General features: G+C 47.6%; 1 protein-coding gene across 1 annotated transcript in view; it reads left to right on the top strand.

The window, feature by feature from the left end:
- The window catches only part of znf804a (zinc finger protein 804A), a gene marked incomplete at its 3' end in the record, with an annotated part of 55,338 nt that extends 40,489 nt beyond the window's left edge, over positions 1-14,849 (top strand). Inside the window, exons 2-4 of the mRNA XM_079428386.1 lie at positions 7,453-7,596; positions 10,624-10,754; positions 11,840-14,849. Coding sequence (XP_079284512.1) covers positions 7,453-7,596; positions 10,624-10,754; positions 11,840-14,849 — 3,285 coding nt within the window. The remainder of the gene's footprint in view (positions 1-7,452; positions 7,597-10,623; positions 10,755-11,839) is intronic.
- Between the last annotated feature and the right edge of the window lie 859 nt (positions 14,850-15,708).

The raw sequence follows: 15,708 nt of genomic DNA, 5'->3' as shown, positions 1-15,708 counted from the left end.
GAGGTATGGGGGATTTCTCAGCTTGACACAAAGTTGTTGTTAAGTGGCTGCTTTCCCCCATGCAGTGATTAGATCTATCTGCTGTGTAAATGAGTTCACAGCTTCACACCACATCATTCGCTTTTCTTTTCTTCCCACATATTAACTCTGTTGTTTAATTTTGCTCCCTAACACTTTCAAGTAGAAAAGTTGCTAAAGCCAACTTTTTTTTTTTTATTTGGGGGAAAACTCCCTTGACTGAGCTGTTTTCTTGAGATGCAGCGGGTTGCTAATAAGTCTGTAAAAACACGAGCTTGCTTCACACCAGCACAGATGCTTATGGAAGGATTTTCCCAAAAGGCGTAACATTTCCTGATACAGAGTGAGTGATTTTGGTTTAAGCTTTCAGTGCTATTGAGTTGAAGAAAATAAGGGTCACTTTTCCTAGCACATCCAGCTAATCAAGTGATTCAGTTTTCATTACCTGTAAGCTAGCCACTTATTAAATACAATTACACGCCAATTGTTTCATGCTGTCTCGCAGTGGGAGTGAATGAGAGGGATGTTATTATTTTTGCATATCACAGACGAGTGTTTAGCAGCAGCGTATTCTCACCTAAGATGAGTGAGAGACGGACTATTTTCACAAGACATCAAATGATCTGAATGGGCCGGGCTTCCCTGTCTCTCAGTCTAATGGGTTGGATGCAGTTGTGAAAAGCTCACGATCATGTCAGTAATAACACCAGGCATATGTTTGTCTGATGTTGACAATCATATATCATTTATTGGCCATCTCATTCTGGTTGACAAGTCTGATAGTTGACTTAATCATCCTTGGCTGATTTACTAGTCCTCCTCCGTGTGCTGTTCTTCACAGAAATGACAGGCTCACGTTTGACTCTGCAATTGGGTTTTATGGTAAACTGATTCCAATTAAGTGTTTTTTTCTCTTCCCTGCGGTCATTTGGATTGGAGACCTTTTGGGAGAAGAGTTTTTTTTTTTGCATTTAGTTTTTTTAATCTGAACTTTTCCATATATCCAGAGCTTTAAAATTTTTTTGATTTGAAATACAATCTGCCCCTGGTGAAAATATTCCCATCTAAGATTTGTTGTAAATCAATATTTAATAAAGAGTATTAAAGAAAAGGAAGAAAACGAGGATGGCATCATGGGAACTGAGTTTGGATATATGAGCATCATTTTCAAAGAAGAGCAACACAAATATTCACCCTCACAAATTATGAATATATATCAATATGACAGCAACATATGTACTATATACATAAAGTTTGTCTACCGATATTTGTGTTTATATTTGTGAGTTTATTTGACCATATCTAGTAAATAAAGTGTTTCTAGAAGGGCTATAGTCTTTCTATATAAAAAAAATAAAACGTACTCGGTTACTATCGTAACCTCGGTTCCCTGAGATACGGAACGAGTACTGCGTCTTGCTAAAGACGCTATGGGAAAAAGCCTTTTTTCTCCTTTACTGAAGCCTTATTCAATCACGCAGTGAAACTGCACGATCATTGGTTTGTGCAGTGTGATAAAACGAACCAATGTGTCGGCAGCGGAGCTGCACGAGCCTATGGCGACGGAGCCCGCCAGATCCCGCCAGAATGGGCGGGGTTATCTGGCTATATAATCAGCCGTCTCGCCATAGGATCCTCAGGTTTACTTCGACTGAAGCGACGACTGAGTCGTGCAGCTACCTGGCACGGCAAAGTACGCAGTACTCGTTCCGTATCTCAGGGAACCGAGGTTACGATAGTAACCGAGTACGTTCCCTATCGATACTCCACTCGTACTGCGTCTTGCTAAAGACGCTATGGGAACACAATTCAATCACGCCGTGCTATGGTAGAGGAACGACTGTGTAAAATACCTCCATGAGCATTACATGCTCAGAGGGAAGTATAATAGTATACTCGGGCTAAAGCGAGCTGAGCTCATAGAGGTCACGCTCGGCCCGGGTCATTCCATGTATTCCTCGCATACTCAGCACTTTCAGGGCTGAGATATGTAAGGAACCCATCAGAGAGCTTGAGTGCCCATGCAGTCAAGAGATCTCCGTTAGGGATGTTCCCACAACATAAGTCATACTCATCTAAGCAGATAGGACCTTGGCCTGTAAGGTCGGTACATCCAACTTATAAAACTTTGCAAATGTGGACGGCGAGGCCCAGCCGGCCGCCACACAAATGTCAGTAATGGACACACCGCTAGACCAGGCCCACGACGAGGCAATGCCTCTAGTCGAATGGGCTCGTACTCCAATGGGGCATTGAAGGCCCAAGGAAGAGTAAGCCAGCGTAACGGCATCCACTATCCACTTAGAGAGTCTCTGCTTCGTGACCGGAAGCCCCTTGGCGCGGTTACCGAAGCTAACAAAGAGCTGTTCCGTGCGCCTGAAGGAGGCGGAACGCTCAAAGTAGATCCGTAGGGCTCTAACAGGGCATAACAGAATGAACTCCCGGTCCTCCTCAGAGGGAGGAAGCGCGGAGAGTGTGATGACCTGAGCTCTGAACGGAGTGGAAAGTACCTTAGGTACGTATCCATGCCTTGGTTTTAGGACGACCTTGGAGTCGTTTGGCCCAAATTCCAGGCAGGCAGGGCTCACAGAGAGCGCCTGCAGGTCTCCTACTCGCTTGACTGACGCTAGTGCTAGTAGCAAAGCAGTCTTCAGCGACAGCGACCGAAGGTTCGTAGACTGGAGCGGCTCAAAAGGAGGGCCCCTCAGGGCCCTCAGCACAGTGGGTAAGTCCCACGTAGGGACAGTAAGGGGCCGAGGCGGATTCAGCCTCTTGGCACCCCTTAGAAAGCGGACGATAACATTGTCCCTGCCCACTGATTGGCCCGCGATAGGGGCGTGGAAGGCCGCTATAGCCGATACGAACACCCTGAGTGTGGAGGGAGAGCGTCCTTTATCCAGCAGTTCCTGCAGGAAGGACAGAATCACCGCCAACTCAGATGTAGGGGGGTCCTCACCGCGGTTTAGACACCATTCGGAGAAAACCGCCCATTTAAGGGCATAGAGGCGTCTCGTAGACGGGGCTCTAGCCTCAGAAATGGTATTTAGCACTCGCTCTGGGAGGCTGGTAGGCTCCCGTTGAGCGGCCAGAGGTGAAGCGCCCACAGTTCGGGACGAGGGTGCCACAATAAACCGTTCGCCTGAGAGAGGAGGTCTCGTCTCAGGGGCACGGGCCAGGGGGCTGCGGTTAGCAGCTGGGTCAGCTCTGACATCCAAGGCTGGTTCTCCCACAGGGGGGCCACCAACAAGACCTTGTGTCGTTGTTCCCTGATTCGCCTGATGACCTGAGGAATCAGAGCGATCGGAGGGAATGCATAGAGGAGGAGGTTGGGCCAGTCGTGGGCCAACGCGTCCTTGACCTTCGAATAATAGGCTGGGCAGTGAGAGTTGTCTTTGGAGGCGAAAAGGTCTACCTCGGCCTTGCCAAAGATTCTCCAGATCATTCGAACCGTCTGCGGGTGGAGCATCCACTCTTCTGAGGGGACGTTGCTCCGTGATAACATATCCGCTCCTTGGTTCAATCTGCCCGGCAAATGTGCTGCTCTCAGCGAGCGCAAGTTGAGCTGAGCCCACTCCAGAAGTCGCTCTACCATAAGGAAGAGGCGCTTCGAGGAGAGACCTCCCTGGTGATTTACGTAGGACACCACTGACATGTTGTCTGAGCGGATCAGCACATGTCGTCCCCTTAGCTCTGGCAGGAAAAACTGGCAGGCTCGACACACTGCTAGCATCTCTAAGCAGTTGATGTGGAGGTTCTGCTCCGCCTTCGACCAAAGGCCAAAGGTCGGTTTGCCTTCGCACAGCGCCCCCCAACCCATGTTGGAGGCGTCTGTCGTGACAACTTTCCTGCTGCAGACCATCCCTATGGTCACACCCTTTCTGAACCATTGTGGGTCCTTCCAGGGGGCTAGGGCTGTTACACAGGCCTGGCTCACCCTGATATGTAGGCGACCGTGTCGCCATGCGTGGGGCGGAACCCGTGGTTTCAACCAGCGCTGAAGTGGCCGCATGTGAAGCAGGCCCAACTGTAGCACCGGCGATGCTGCGGCCATGAGGCCCAGCATCCTCTGAAACGCTTTGACGGGGCGAGCGGTGCCGCTCTGGAAGGAGGCTGCAAGCGTTTGAATGGCCAGAGCGCGTTCCGGCGCTAGCACAGCTCTCATCTGAGCTGAGTCCAAAACTGTTCCCAGAAACGACACCCGTCGGCTGGGAAACAGTGCGCTCTTGGCAAAATTGACCCTGAGCCCCAGGCATTCTAAGTGGCTGAGGAGGAGGGCTCTGTGTGAGAGTAGTTGTACCTCTGACTGGGCCAGAATGAGCCAGTCGTCGAGGTAATTGAGAATGCGGATTCCCATCTGCCTGAGAGGGGAAAGAGCCGCGTCCATGCACTTCGTAAAAGTGCGTGGAGCCAGGGACAGTCCAAAGGGAAGGACCATGTACTGATAAGCCACTCCCTCGAAGGCGAATCTCAAGAATCGTCTGTGATGGGGGGCTATCTGGACGTGAAAGTATGCGTCTTTCAGGTCCAGGGAACAGAACCAGTCCTCTGAGCGAATTTGCGAGAGGATCTGCTTCAGTGTGATCATCCTGAACGACCTCCTCATGAGGGCGCGATTCAGGCGTCTGAGATCGAGGATGGGCCGGAGGCCGCCGTCCTTCTTGGGAACGAGGAAGTAACGGCTGTAAAAGCCTGATTCGCTCTGAGCTGGAGGAACCATTTCTATGGCTCCCTTTTCCAGCAGCGTCATCACTTCTGAACGTAGAACGTGAGCGTTCTTGCCGTCTACAGAAGTGGAGACCACGCCGCTGAAGCGCGGGGGTCTGCGAGCGAACTGGAGTGAGTAACCTCGTTCTATTATCCGTACAACCCATTCTGACACTCCGGGGATGGCCTTCCAGGCCTCGGCCCGCGTGGCAAGAGGTTGGATAAACACGAGCGATCGACTGCACGGAGGCAGGACGCTCGTGATGGAAGGAAGAGGAAATTTGCTCTCTCTTTGAGAATGTTTGTGTTTTATTTTGCCCATTATAACAACGGACGGTTGCAAGGACGCTTGTACGGGCCCTGTGTTTGCAACAGACACAATGTGCTCTGCACCCGGCGATGAGCGGAGTGACAAGAGGTTTTTTAAGAGAGGCCGCTTGGCGGGCGGTCCGGCCGCGGCGGGACTTGGTCCTCTCCTCTTCCTGGCCTGCAGATCAGGAAGACGCTGGAGGCGCAGGGTCCAACACAATCCTGGGTCGGGGCCCCTGGCGCTGCGGATGGGGGTAGCGTCTGGCCGATCGAGAACGCCCTCGCGTCTGCGGAGCCTTGGCAGGCTGAGAGGCGGAGGCAGGAGGCGGGGGCTTCGCAGGCTGCTTAGTCGGCACAGGCTTGGGGCGACTAGCGGCAGCAGAAGAGCTTGATCGCTTGGGCAGGAAGTGTCGCATGGCTTGCGACGCCTTCTGTGCTTCCGTGAAGCGTTCAGCAAAACCCTCCACCGCAGGTCCAAAGAGGCCGCTAGGCGAAATCGGTGCATCAAGGAAGGAAACCTTGTCTGCGTCCTTGATCTCCGTCAGCGTGAGCCACAGGTGGCGCTCGAGCACCACTAGGCTGGCCATGGACCGTCCAATCGCCTGGGCGGTGGTCTTGGTGGCGCGCAGGGCCAGGTCTGTCGCACTTCTCAGCTCCCTGAGAGTTGCAGGATCAGGTTCAGACTCGTCCATAGCAGCGAGGAGTTTGGCCTGATAGACCTGTAGAACCGCCATAGAGTGAAGCGCCGACGCCGCCTGTCCAGCTGAAGCATAGGAGCGTCCAGCGAGTGCTGAAGTGGTCCTGCATGGCTTGGACGGATGGGCGGCTTTAGCCTTCCAGCCGATGGCAGTGGGTGGGCAGAGATGGGCAGCCACTGACTCATCCAGTTGAGGCATTTTCCCGTACCCCTTTTCTTCAGCGCCGTCAATTGTAGTGAGGGCGGATGAAGAGGAAGTGCGGAGGCGGGCGGAGTAGGGGGCGCGCCACGATTTCGTCAGCTCGTCGTGAACTTCAGGGAAGAACGGCGAGGGTCGCTGTAGAGGGGCCTGACGGCGCCCCGGCAGGAACCACTCATCAAGACGGCTGCGAGAGGGCTCCTCTGGTGGAGACCAATCCAGTCCCAGCTCTTCAACCGCTCTGGAGAGGACACGGAAGAGCTCGGCGTCCATCCCAGCTGCAGCGGTGCTGGGCGCTGAAGAATGCGGGAGGGCGGAGTCTACAGCAGAGCCCGACAGCTCCTCCGCATCAGAAGCTGCCAATGACATGCTGTCATCGGCCAGCTCTTCGTCACTTTTTCCGAACGAGACCAGATCGCTCGCGGCAGCGGAGGGACGCTGGTCGGGCTGGGAAAAAAGGACGGGAGAATGCTCTCTCTGTGGCGAAAACGAGGCACGCGGGACTCGAGCCGGCGTGAGCTCGCTCTCAGCCAAGCACTGAAATCCTCTGCCCCGCCGCTTTTTCCTCACAGGTGCCTGGGAGGAAGAAAACGGGAGGGCGCGAGGGGCGGGATCGCTCTCTGAAAAGAAAGCGATCCGCGAGCGCAGAGAGGCGAGACTGAAACGCTCGCAGTGCGAGCATTCAGTGTCAGCGAGCGCTGCATCTGCATGGGATTTCCCCAAGCAGGAAACGCACTCGCTGTGGCCGTCATCGGAGTGCAGGGGAGCCCTGCACGAGCCGCAAAGTCGGCCAGGCATTTGAAACAACGCCTAAATTTGCTCTTTTAGAGTGCGTGAATTCGCCGGATGGCGGCAGCGAACAGACCGGGGCTTCTGCGGGGCTGGAGCGCGAAGAGCGTCGTCTCAGCAGGCAGGAGGTCTCTGGCTCAGCTGCGAGGCGTGTCAACGGCGATGGCGGCTTCTTGGGATCAGCGAAGGCGAGATGTCGTCGCTGAAGGAGAAGAAATCTGAGGATCCTATGGCGAGACGGCTGATTATATAGCCAGATAACCCCGCCCATTCTGGCGGGATCTGGCGGGCTCCGTCGCCATAGGCTCGTGCAGCTCCGCTGCCGACACATTGGTTCGTTTTATCACACTGCACAAACCAATGATCGTGCAGTTTCACTGCGTGATTGAATAAGGCTTCAGTAAAGGAGAAAAAAGGCTTTTTCCCATAGCGTCTTTAGCAAGACGCAGTACGAGTGGAGTATCGATAGGGAACTGTATTTAATAGCTAAACATGTACAATATTAAAAGTTTTATGTTTTGTATAATGGTTTTTCTCATCACATTCTTTCTTCTCAGTCATAAGAAAGGCAAAAAAAAACTCTAAAAAAATCTGCTATGTCTCAAGTCAAGGACCTAAGGAAGGACATTACATGACAGAGTGTCACTCTAAATTACTGTATGTGATTTCGTAGAGCATTTTAAAACAAGTTGGAAGCTATTATCCTGATGGATTATGCTGTTTCCTTTTACGTCAGGATTATGGTGAGAAGGAGAAAACCTTGGCCAAAGCCCTGGAGGACCTCAAGGCCAACTTCTACTGTCAGCTGTGTGACAAACAGTATTACAAGCATCAAGAGTTTGACAACCACATCAACTCCTATGACCACGCTCACAAGCAGGTAATGGGCTTGTTGTCTGCCCCTAGAGACTTCCACTGATGCAATGCATAGCAATAATAGAGTGTTTTAGAAGATGACAACAAATGGATTTTGTAGCACACATGTACAGCACAAGACAAATGGCTTCCCCTTCGACACAGTGTCAGTGGAGTGGTGGTGGTCTTACGGAGTTTTAATTTAGAAGGCCATAGATCAAAAGCAGGCAGGACAATTGGAAGTCCTTGTGCTTTGTTGTTGTTTATCCCCTTTTCTCAGGACAGCGTTAAATCTATTTCTCCAGCAGCATGCTGCATAAACAAGTTAGAGTGCTAGTTTTGTTGACCTGTTCTTAAACACGGCAAATTCATTAAGCCATAAAGCCAACATCCATGCACTTTTGCCGAGAATAGCTCAATTGGAATGCATTTGGTCTCATCCGTAACCAGGCCCACTGAGGCATAGGAATATTATACATATGTGAGTATTGAAAGTGATAGATAGCAAACACATAGTTGAGATCATCATTCAAAAGTTAACAGGTCAAAATAAAAATGTAAATTGAAACTTTCCATTGCACTAAAGGTTCTGTATAATGGAAAAAGTTTCTTAAGATTATTCAGATGTTCTTTAGACTAGGAAAAACATGGCTCATTTTAAAAGTGTTCACTTTGGGGAACCCAGTATGGTTCTCCTGTGGCATCACTGCAAAAACTCCTCATTGGAACCAACGTTTTTTTTTTGGAGGAATGAATGGATGGATTGAGCAGGGTGGAAGAACACCGCACTTCCCAGATTGCATTGCCTATTTGTTAAATTTCTTTCAGTTGTAATTCAGACAATTGACGTCTTCAGTTCTGAGATATTCTGCAGCAAACAAACATATCATAACTTCAGAGCAGTTTCACACTCAGTACACATGTTGATTTAAGAGCCCCCAGCATCCAAAAATAGCAGTGTGACCTTTAATAGCCTGTTAAAGCTTTAATTCCACCACTTGTCCTGCTGTTTGATATCGGCCCTGACCCCTGTGCTCTGACTCACTCAGAAACTAAATGCACGGAGTCTCTGGGGCCTGCTGCGCTGTCAATAACAAGGCTCACTGAACTATTGACTGAACACCATCTACAAACCCTCCATCCATGACCTTGCTATTGAACACAGCAAAAGGAGCGAAATGAATGGATTACGAAGGAAAAAGACACTCCCCCTCTCTCTCTGATATGGGTGCTACACTTGCTAGCTTGTGTCGTTCAGATGTGTTTATCACATGGCCTCCTATCTGCACGGTTCAAACTATTCTACAGCACGGGCGCACGCTACCATTCAGCTTCTCCACGAATGGGGTTGATGGATGAATAGCACAATTTCCCAGCAACCCTCAGGAGCTGGCAGAGCATGTCTACTGAGAATATAAGGAGAGACTCATACGGGAGACTCGTGGCCCCACAGGAAGCCCAGAGCTACAGAAAAGCCTGATGTTCCTGTCAGTGTGTGAATCATCACTGCCAAGCCTTCACTGTCTCTGCCTCTGACTGGTCTCAATGTTGCTTTTAATTAAGAATACATGTCCGGTCAAAAAATTACTGTGTTCAAATTTTTATTCATTCTCAAGTGGCCTGTCAGTCATGTCTGCCCCCACTGTACATGAAAGGATTTCACTGGGCATGTGCTCTTTCACATCAGGGCTGCATCCTACTATAAATGATGTAACCATATCCAGTCATGTGAAATACAGGCAACATGCATTAACGGTTCATTCCAGAGCTTTTCTCGCCAAATGCATTAACAATCAATAAAGAACAGCTCCAAGAAATTCACCTGAGAGTCAAATAAATATAGCCCATGCACGCCAACCTGTTTGCTATTTTCTGCAAGGCTGGCTGACAGCGAACCAGCGCAGTGCATCAGGCCTGAATTTGCCCATACAGTACCAGCAGAGAGGGACAAGATAGGCACTGAAGGATAGAGGGCAAGTGCACAAAGAGACCCTATCCTGATGGGATCAAACTAGTTACCCTGATGTGGCCGCTCCACACTGAGCGGCCCTTAACATGACAAAATTATATCTGATGTGACCGCCTCGCGTTCCCCTGACTATGAGCCCCAGCCACGGTAAATGCAATCACTGAAGCCTTCTCAAATAGGAGAGGTTACGGCGCCACTGAACTGTGTATAACTGTGCAACCTGAGCAGAATGCGTAATGTTGGGCCAGATGACTCTTCTTGGCTGCCTGGAGAAGCCATCGCTGTTTTTACTCTAAGCTTTCGCGAACACAAAATCTGCCTGGCCAATGTACAAGACGTAGTTCATTGTGCTATAAAGATACTTTTCAGAAGAGCTCGTCATCTGTCTTAAAGCTAAGTATCAAGTATTTATGGATAACTGAATGAAAGCTTTCAGGATTAATTGGATGCGATAACTGTTCTAGAGCTGGTTGTTGCTTGGAGACGTCTGGTGCTTACAAAAAGAGTGTGGTCTTTAAACACCCATAAATATCATATCTTTGTGAATAATGAATGGAAGTTAATTTAGATTATCTAACTGACTTAATGTAAGTGGACACTGTGTGTTCAGACGTAATCCTAATCGATACAGCTCACTACCTGAGATGCATTTATGGCCCTGTCAGGGCGGCTTCCATCAATCTAGCATTCAAAGCACAAAGCCTTTCAGACCAGGAAACAAATGCAAATTGGCATCACTGAGTTTTATCTCAAATAAATAGGACAATTTCATGGAGTTTAGCAACCTCATCCTTAGCTTCTTTTCATTTGCACAGAAAATGGATTTGATGAAACATAACATTGGTGTGCAAACACCTTAATTACCTTGCTTCTCTCTTGAAGAGATTTTTAATCTTTTTTGCTGTGTATCCCTCAATGTGTGATACACAGCGATACCCAGTCTTCATAATGAAAGGTTGTTAAAGCATGGAAAAAAGATTCATGGTCTCAAAGAGGATTATTATTCAAATAGCTTTTGTTGCTGTGGCGTAGTTGACATACTGAGATAGGTGAATGAATGAGATATATTTTGTCCCCCCTCAGAGGCTGAAGGAACTGAAGCAGAGAGAGTTTGCCCGCAATGTGGCCTCCAAATCCAGGAAGGACGAGAGGAAACAGGAGAGAGCTCTCAGACGCCTACACGAGCTCGCTGAACAACGCAGAGAGGTGCAATGGTGGGGGACGTTTTGTTAAGTTGTTATTTCCATACATTTTTATTTCATGTTATTTATATACAATGTGCCAGTGTATGCATAGATAGAATGGGGTCTAAAAGTCAGAAAATCTTACATTTTATTTGAAGCAAGGGAATAAAGAGAATACTATATATGTATATACTGTATGATTGTGTATATATATATATATATATATATATATATATATATATATATATATATATATATATATATATATATATATATATATATATATATGTGTGTGTATATGTATATCAAGTCACTAATCAAATTTTGGCACATCGATCATGTTCACTCCGTTCTACAAAACGTCAGATGTTCTTGCTTCCATCTAAGCATGCAAGATGTCATTTTATTCTCAAATCATCTTGGATATCATGGTGCAATCATCAGGTTTCCCCTGTGAAGTCTAATCCTCAATATCAGCCCCTTTTCTTATTAGTTAAAAGAGTAAATGAACCTGGCACATGCATTTAACTTTATTTTTCAGACCCACTTTAAATAAAGTGTCCTTAACTACTATGTACTTACATTTAAATTAATAATTTGATATAATGCACTTATTGTTTACGGACATGTTTTTACATTGTACTTATATTTGAAAATACTGTCCTGTAATTACATCTGTATTTAATTTCTATAGTTACAGCTATAATTACACTGATGGCCCTACCCCTTAAACATAACCATACCACCAAACCTGCCTGTAATCTCACACGTTTCTCAGCTCAATAGCAGCAAAAGTATTTAGCAATTCAACATGAACACAATAGATACACTTTACTTATCAATTCATTATTTTATTATATTAAGTATGTAGTATTTAAAGATACCTAATATCTTGCTAACACATTGTTACACATTGTACTTACTATTATAATAACAATAAATTATGCATAATTACATGCAAGTAGCACTAAACCAATCCCTAATCCTAACCCTAACCATTTAGTAATTACATGTAGTTAATTAATATTTCTCAGTACTTAAAAGTATAACTGAACTGTAATAATAACACCTTAAAATAACATGTAACCTACATCTTCCTCTCTTTTCTGGTACAGTGCCCCAGGAAGTGGTCCTATGTTCAAGTCTACCACGGTGGCAGTGGAAGGTTCTTTCAGGGAGTCCTGCTGTGATGATGCCCAAGAAGAGAACCAAAGCTGTGCAATTCAAGATCCAGGGGGTCAGATCCATTCCAGCAGTTGTGGCTTGGCTTGTAAGCAGTCACAGTGGCCTTACAATGGAAGGGCCAAAAAGCAAACTTTCAGACGCAAAATTGCATTCTCTTTTTCCTTTCCAAAGAAAGCATCTGTTAAGCTTGAGTCATCAGCTGCGGTTTTCTGTGAGAGTATGGAAGAGGGATCGATGGAGCGGAGCCGCAGACAAAGACTCAGAGCACCCCCTGTCGAGCTTGACCTCCCTGGCTCCCCCACGGAAGGAAAAGTACTAAATTGTGAAAAGGCAATTTACAGCACTGACACACAACAGGGCAAGCACTTCCAAAAAAGTGACAGCGCCGGAAGTCAGGGGTCATCAGATACACCTGTGGCGAGGGAGAGCCCCTCATCAACGGCCTCAGATTTGTGTGCTTTGCTCGTTTACTCAGAGGATGTGCCCAGTCCGGCCGTCTCCCTCTTAAACACTTCCCCTTTTCATTTAAACAGGGCTGATATTGTTCTTGACTCTGAGGACTCTGTTGAGAGTCTAAAAAGCAGCATTGCTGAAAGTAAATCTGAGACCTCTGAGGATGTGACGGTAGAGGAGAGCGGCATTACAGAGGAGGGGCACTCGACCATCAGTGAGCCTCCAAAAAAGACTTTCTCAGATGTGCCACCTAAGAACGATTGCCCTCAACAACAAGAGCAAGTGGATGATGCAACTGCAAAGACACCTCACCCGTTCACAAAGCCCAGCCAGCCTTTTTTTTCTGTCCTAAGCAGGGATGGTAATACCATCTTCCAGTGGCCCTCAGAGATGGTGACCTTCACAAGGACAGAGCCATCCCTGTCTTTCAGTTGCAACCCCCTCCATTTTGACTTCAAGAGGTCAAGGATTAGAAGGTCTGCCGACACTCTGGAGATGACTGAGCCCAAAACTGATGAGGAATTATCTGTCTGCTCAGCTTTCAAATCCTGCCACTCTGACAAGCACATTGAGGAATCCACAGCCAGCAACAGTCCCAGCCAAGGACCTGAAGGCAAGGTCAGAAAGTGTTATCAGTATTCAAGTGACACTGAGAGTTGTGTCAGGCTTAAAACACATGACACGTGTAGACATTCCAAAGATTGGATCCACGCAAGTAAGAGGGCAGAAGAGAAATTGCGAGCCAGGGACCGACGTCATTACAGGAGCCACTGCAAAAGGAAGTGGAGGAGGCGGAAGAGGAGGAGAGACAGACACCGCGAGACAGAGAGCAATATGGTGAAATCTAAGAAATTCCACAGACGACCTGAGTGTGTGGATGGACTTGATAGCCAATTTAGAGGCACCACTTCACAGCAAGTGCATCCATTAGAGAAGTCAAAGCAATCCGCTCAAAATCAGGCTGAGGACAGCAGCGCAGCTCCCGTAGTTGTGGAAAGGGTGGGAGGCAGGAGGCAGGAGGCAGCAGCCGACGTAAACGGCTCAGCGGGCTGTATCATTCTCTCTGATGAGTTCTGTGCTGATAGTGGAAAGGTGCTTGGGAACAGCAGGGACAAGCCTGACAATCCAGCTTCAGGGGAGCTAACAACCACAGGACAGTGTTCCCACAGCCAGGATGCGTCTCACTCTCAGAGATCCAGTGTAGCTGAAGAAGAGACACCTCCGTTACCAGAGACTGGACCGTGTGAAGGACAAACTTTCGGACAAACGAAAAAAAGGCATACAGATTCTCTAAGCGACGAAGACGAGTCTTACGACCCCTGTCAATCGCCGGCAGAGATTTCCGACAGGTGCACAGAACTTACCTGTTGTGAGCACGGGACTAGAAGGAAAAGACAGAGGCGGTCACATGTCCAAGATCAAACCACATGCCCTGCAAATGAATGCCCCATTGTTAGGAACAGTGTTCTGGAAGAACAGCACAAGGCTGCAGAGGAGTCGAGCATGAAATGCCTTGTTTTAAAAGGCGCGTGTGACAGCTCGAATGGATCAGATCAAATCTCATGCAGTATTGATGATGGAGAGAGCGGTGCGGTTGATTCTCAGACATTTACTTCCATTAGCAGTGCCCTGGGTCATACTGTGGAGCAGAGCAGTGACTTGCAGGAGAGCTCCTCCTCTCAGATCAATGCTTCACGCACCAAGGGCAGTCTAACTCTACCGGAGACAGATTCAAAGCTCTCGAAGGAGCCAACAAAGGAGAATAGTAACATCCACAGAAGCGAGTCTAAAGCAGCACAAACCCCCTTAAAGAACTGTAACAAGTATTCAGTGGCTGCTCAGGCCTGCCTGCTCGATGTAAGAGATTTAGCCCTGCAGAGGACTGAAAAAGCCACTCACGACAAATCATGTCAGCACAGCCTTCAGACCCCACCGCAGAGATTTCACCTAGGCATTCAGGCTGATGAGAAGTTAAGAAGAAAGTGCTTCCACACCACCAGCAGCCTGTTCCAACCCTCTCCATCTTTCCAGGCCCCTTCAGACAGCATGGAGAGATGCTGCCTCTTGCAGATCCAGAGCCACGGACAGGTGCTACACCAGCAGGTGTTCCCCACCAAGCTCAAATCTGTCCTGCCCAGGCCACATCTGCCCATGTCATCTGCTGTCCTCCATCCAGTTCACCTGCCATCCTCCGTGCCTTCTGGCTCCATCACAATACGTCACACCATACTACAGCACCACGCCGCTTTCCTACCCCCACAACCCCCTATCTACCCCCAGGTAGTGCCTGTTTCTCGACTCCCCCTGGGGCCGGAGATCTGTCCGCATGCGGGACATCCATTTGTGACCCCTCCGCAGGTACAGGTGGTGGCGCCCCCTCGCATTCACCCGATGACTGTGACGTTTCACGCCCTGCCACGCCCTGCAATGTTTCAGCACATGTTGCCCCCTCATTCTGCTGTCATTCCCTTGCAGCCTCTCTTCTAGATCTACAGGTATTTCTGTATGTAACACAATGTATTTTATACTGCAGTAGCGAGAGAAACATCTGCAGCACTGCTCCCTCAGTTAGAATTTTAGGATAGATTTTAGGATACACTATAAAAAAAAAGTTGAACCAACTTAAAATTTTAAGGCAACCAGCTTCAGCAGATTTTTGAGTTTTCTCAACTTCTTGTTTTAAGTTTATACAACAAAAAGTTGAGAATCTCCTACAAAAACAAGTTGAGAGAACTCAAAAATTTGCTGAAGCTGGTCGCATTAATTTTAAGTTGGCTCAACTTTTCTTTTTTTTTGCAGTGTAGATAGAGAGATGAATTGATAGGAAGTAGTCTCTAGGTTACATACAAAATAGTTACTTTTGCCGCTTGGAAAGGATACTGTTTCTGTGCCATGTGTCAGTAGAGATTCTTGCAGAAAATAATTGCACAACACTTTTATTAGGAAATATATAACTCACCTACCTGATTAATTCTGATATGTTTTATTTGGATTTGTTGTTGGGAAGATTTTAACAGATTTTAATAATCTCAAAGACAATAGTTTTATCCGATCAAGGGCAGCATGGTCATGGTCAAGAAATAATTTATAGGAATATATAGGAAATTATACACACACACACACACACAGACAAAATAACAATAGACTATATGATGGTTGCTATTTGCAATCTCTAGTGATAGACAACTTAAAGTGTCAAACTAAACCTGCAGAGACTTTATGTATCACAGGCATTCATCATGTGTGACAGCATTTAAAATGTATCACACTGGCACTACTGTACGTTAGTAATTACTTTAAATATAATGTTGCTGTGCCTGTTGAAGGCTAGCGGAATGCAGCAAAA

This window comes from Barbus barbus (assembly GCF_936440315.1).
Source record: "Barbus barbus genome assembly, chromosome: 11".
Taxonomy (NCBI): domain Eukaryota; kingdom Metazoa; phylum Chordata; class Actinopteri; order Cypriniformes; family Cyprinidae; genus Barbus; species Barbus barbus.
Note: the sequence above shows the minus strand (reverse complement) of the source record. Positions and strands in the feature narration are given on the sequence as shown.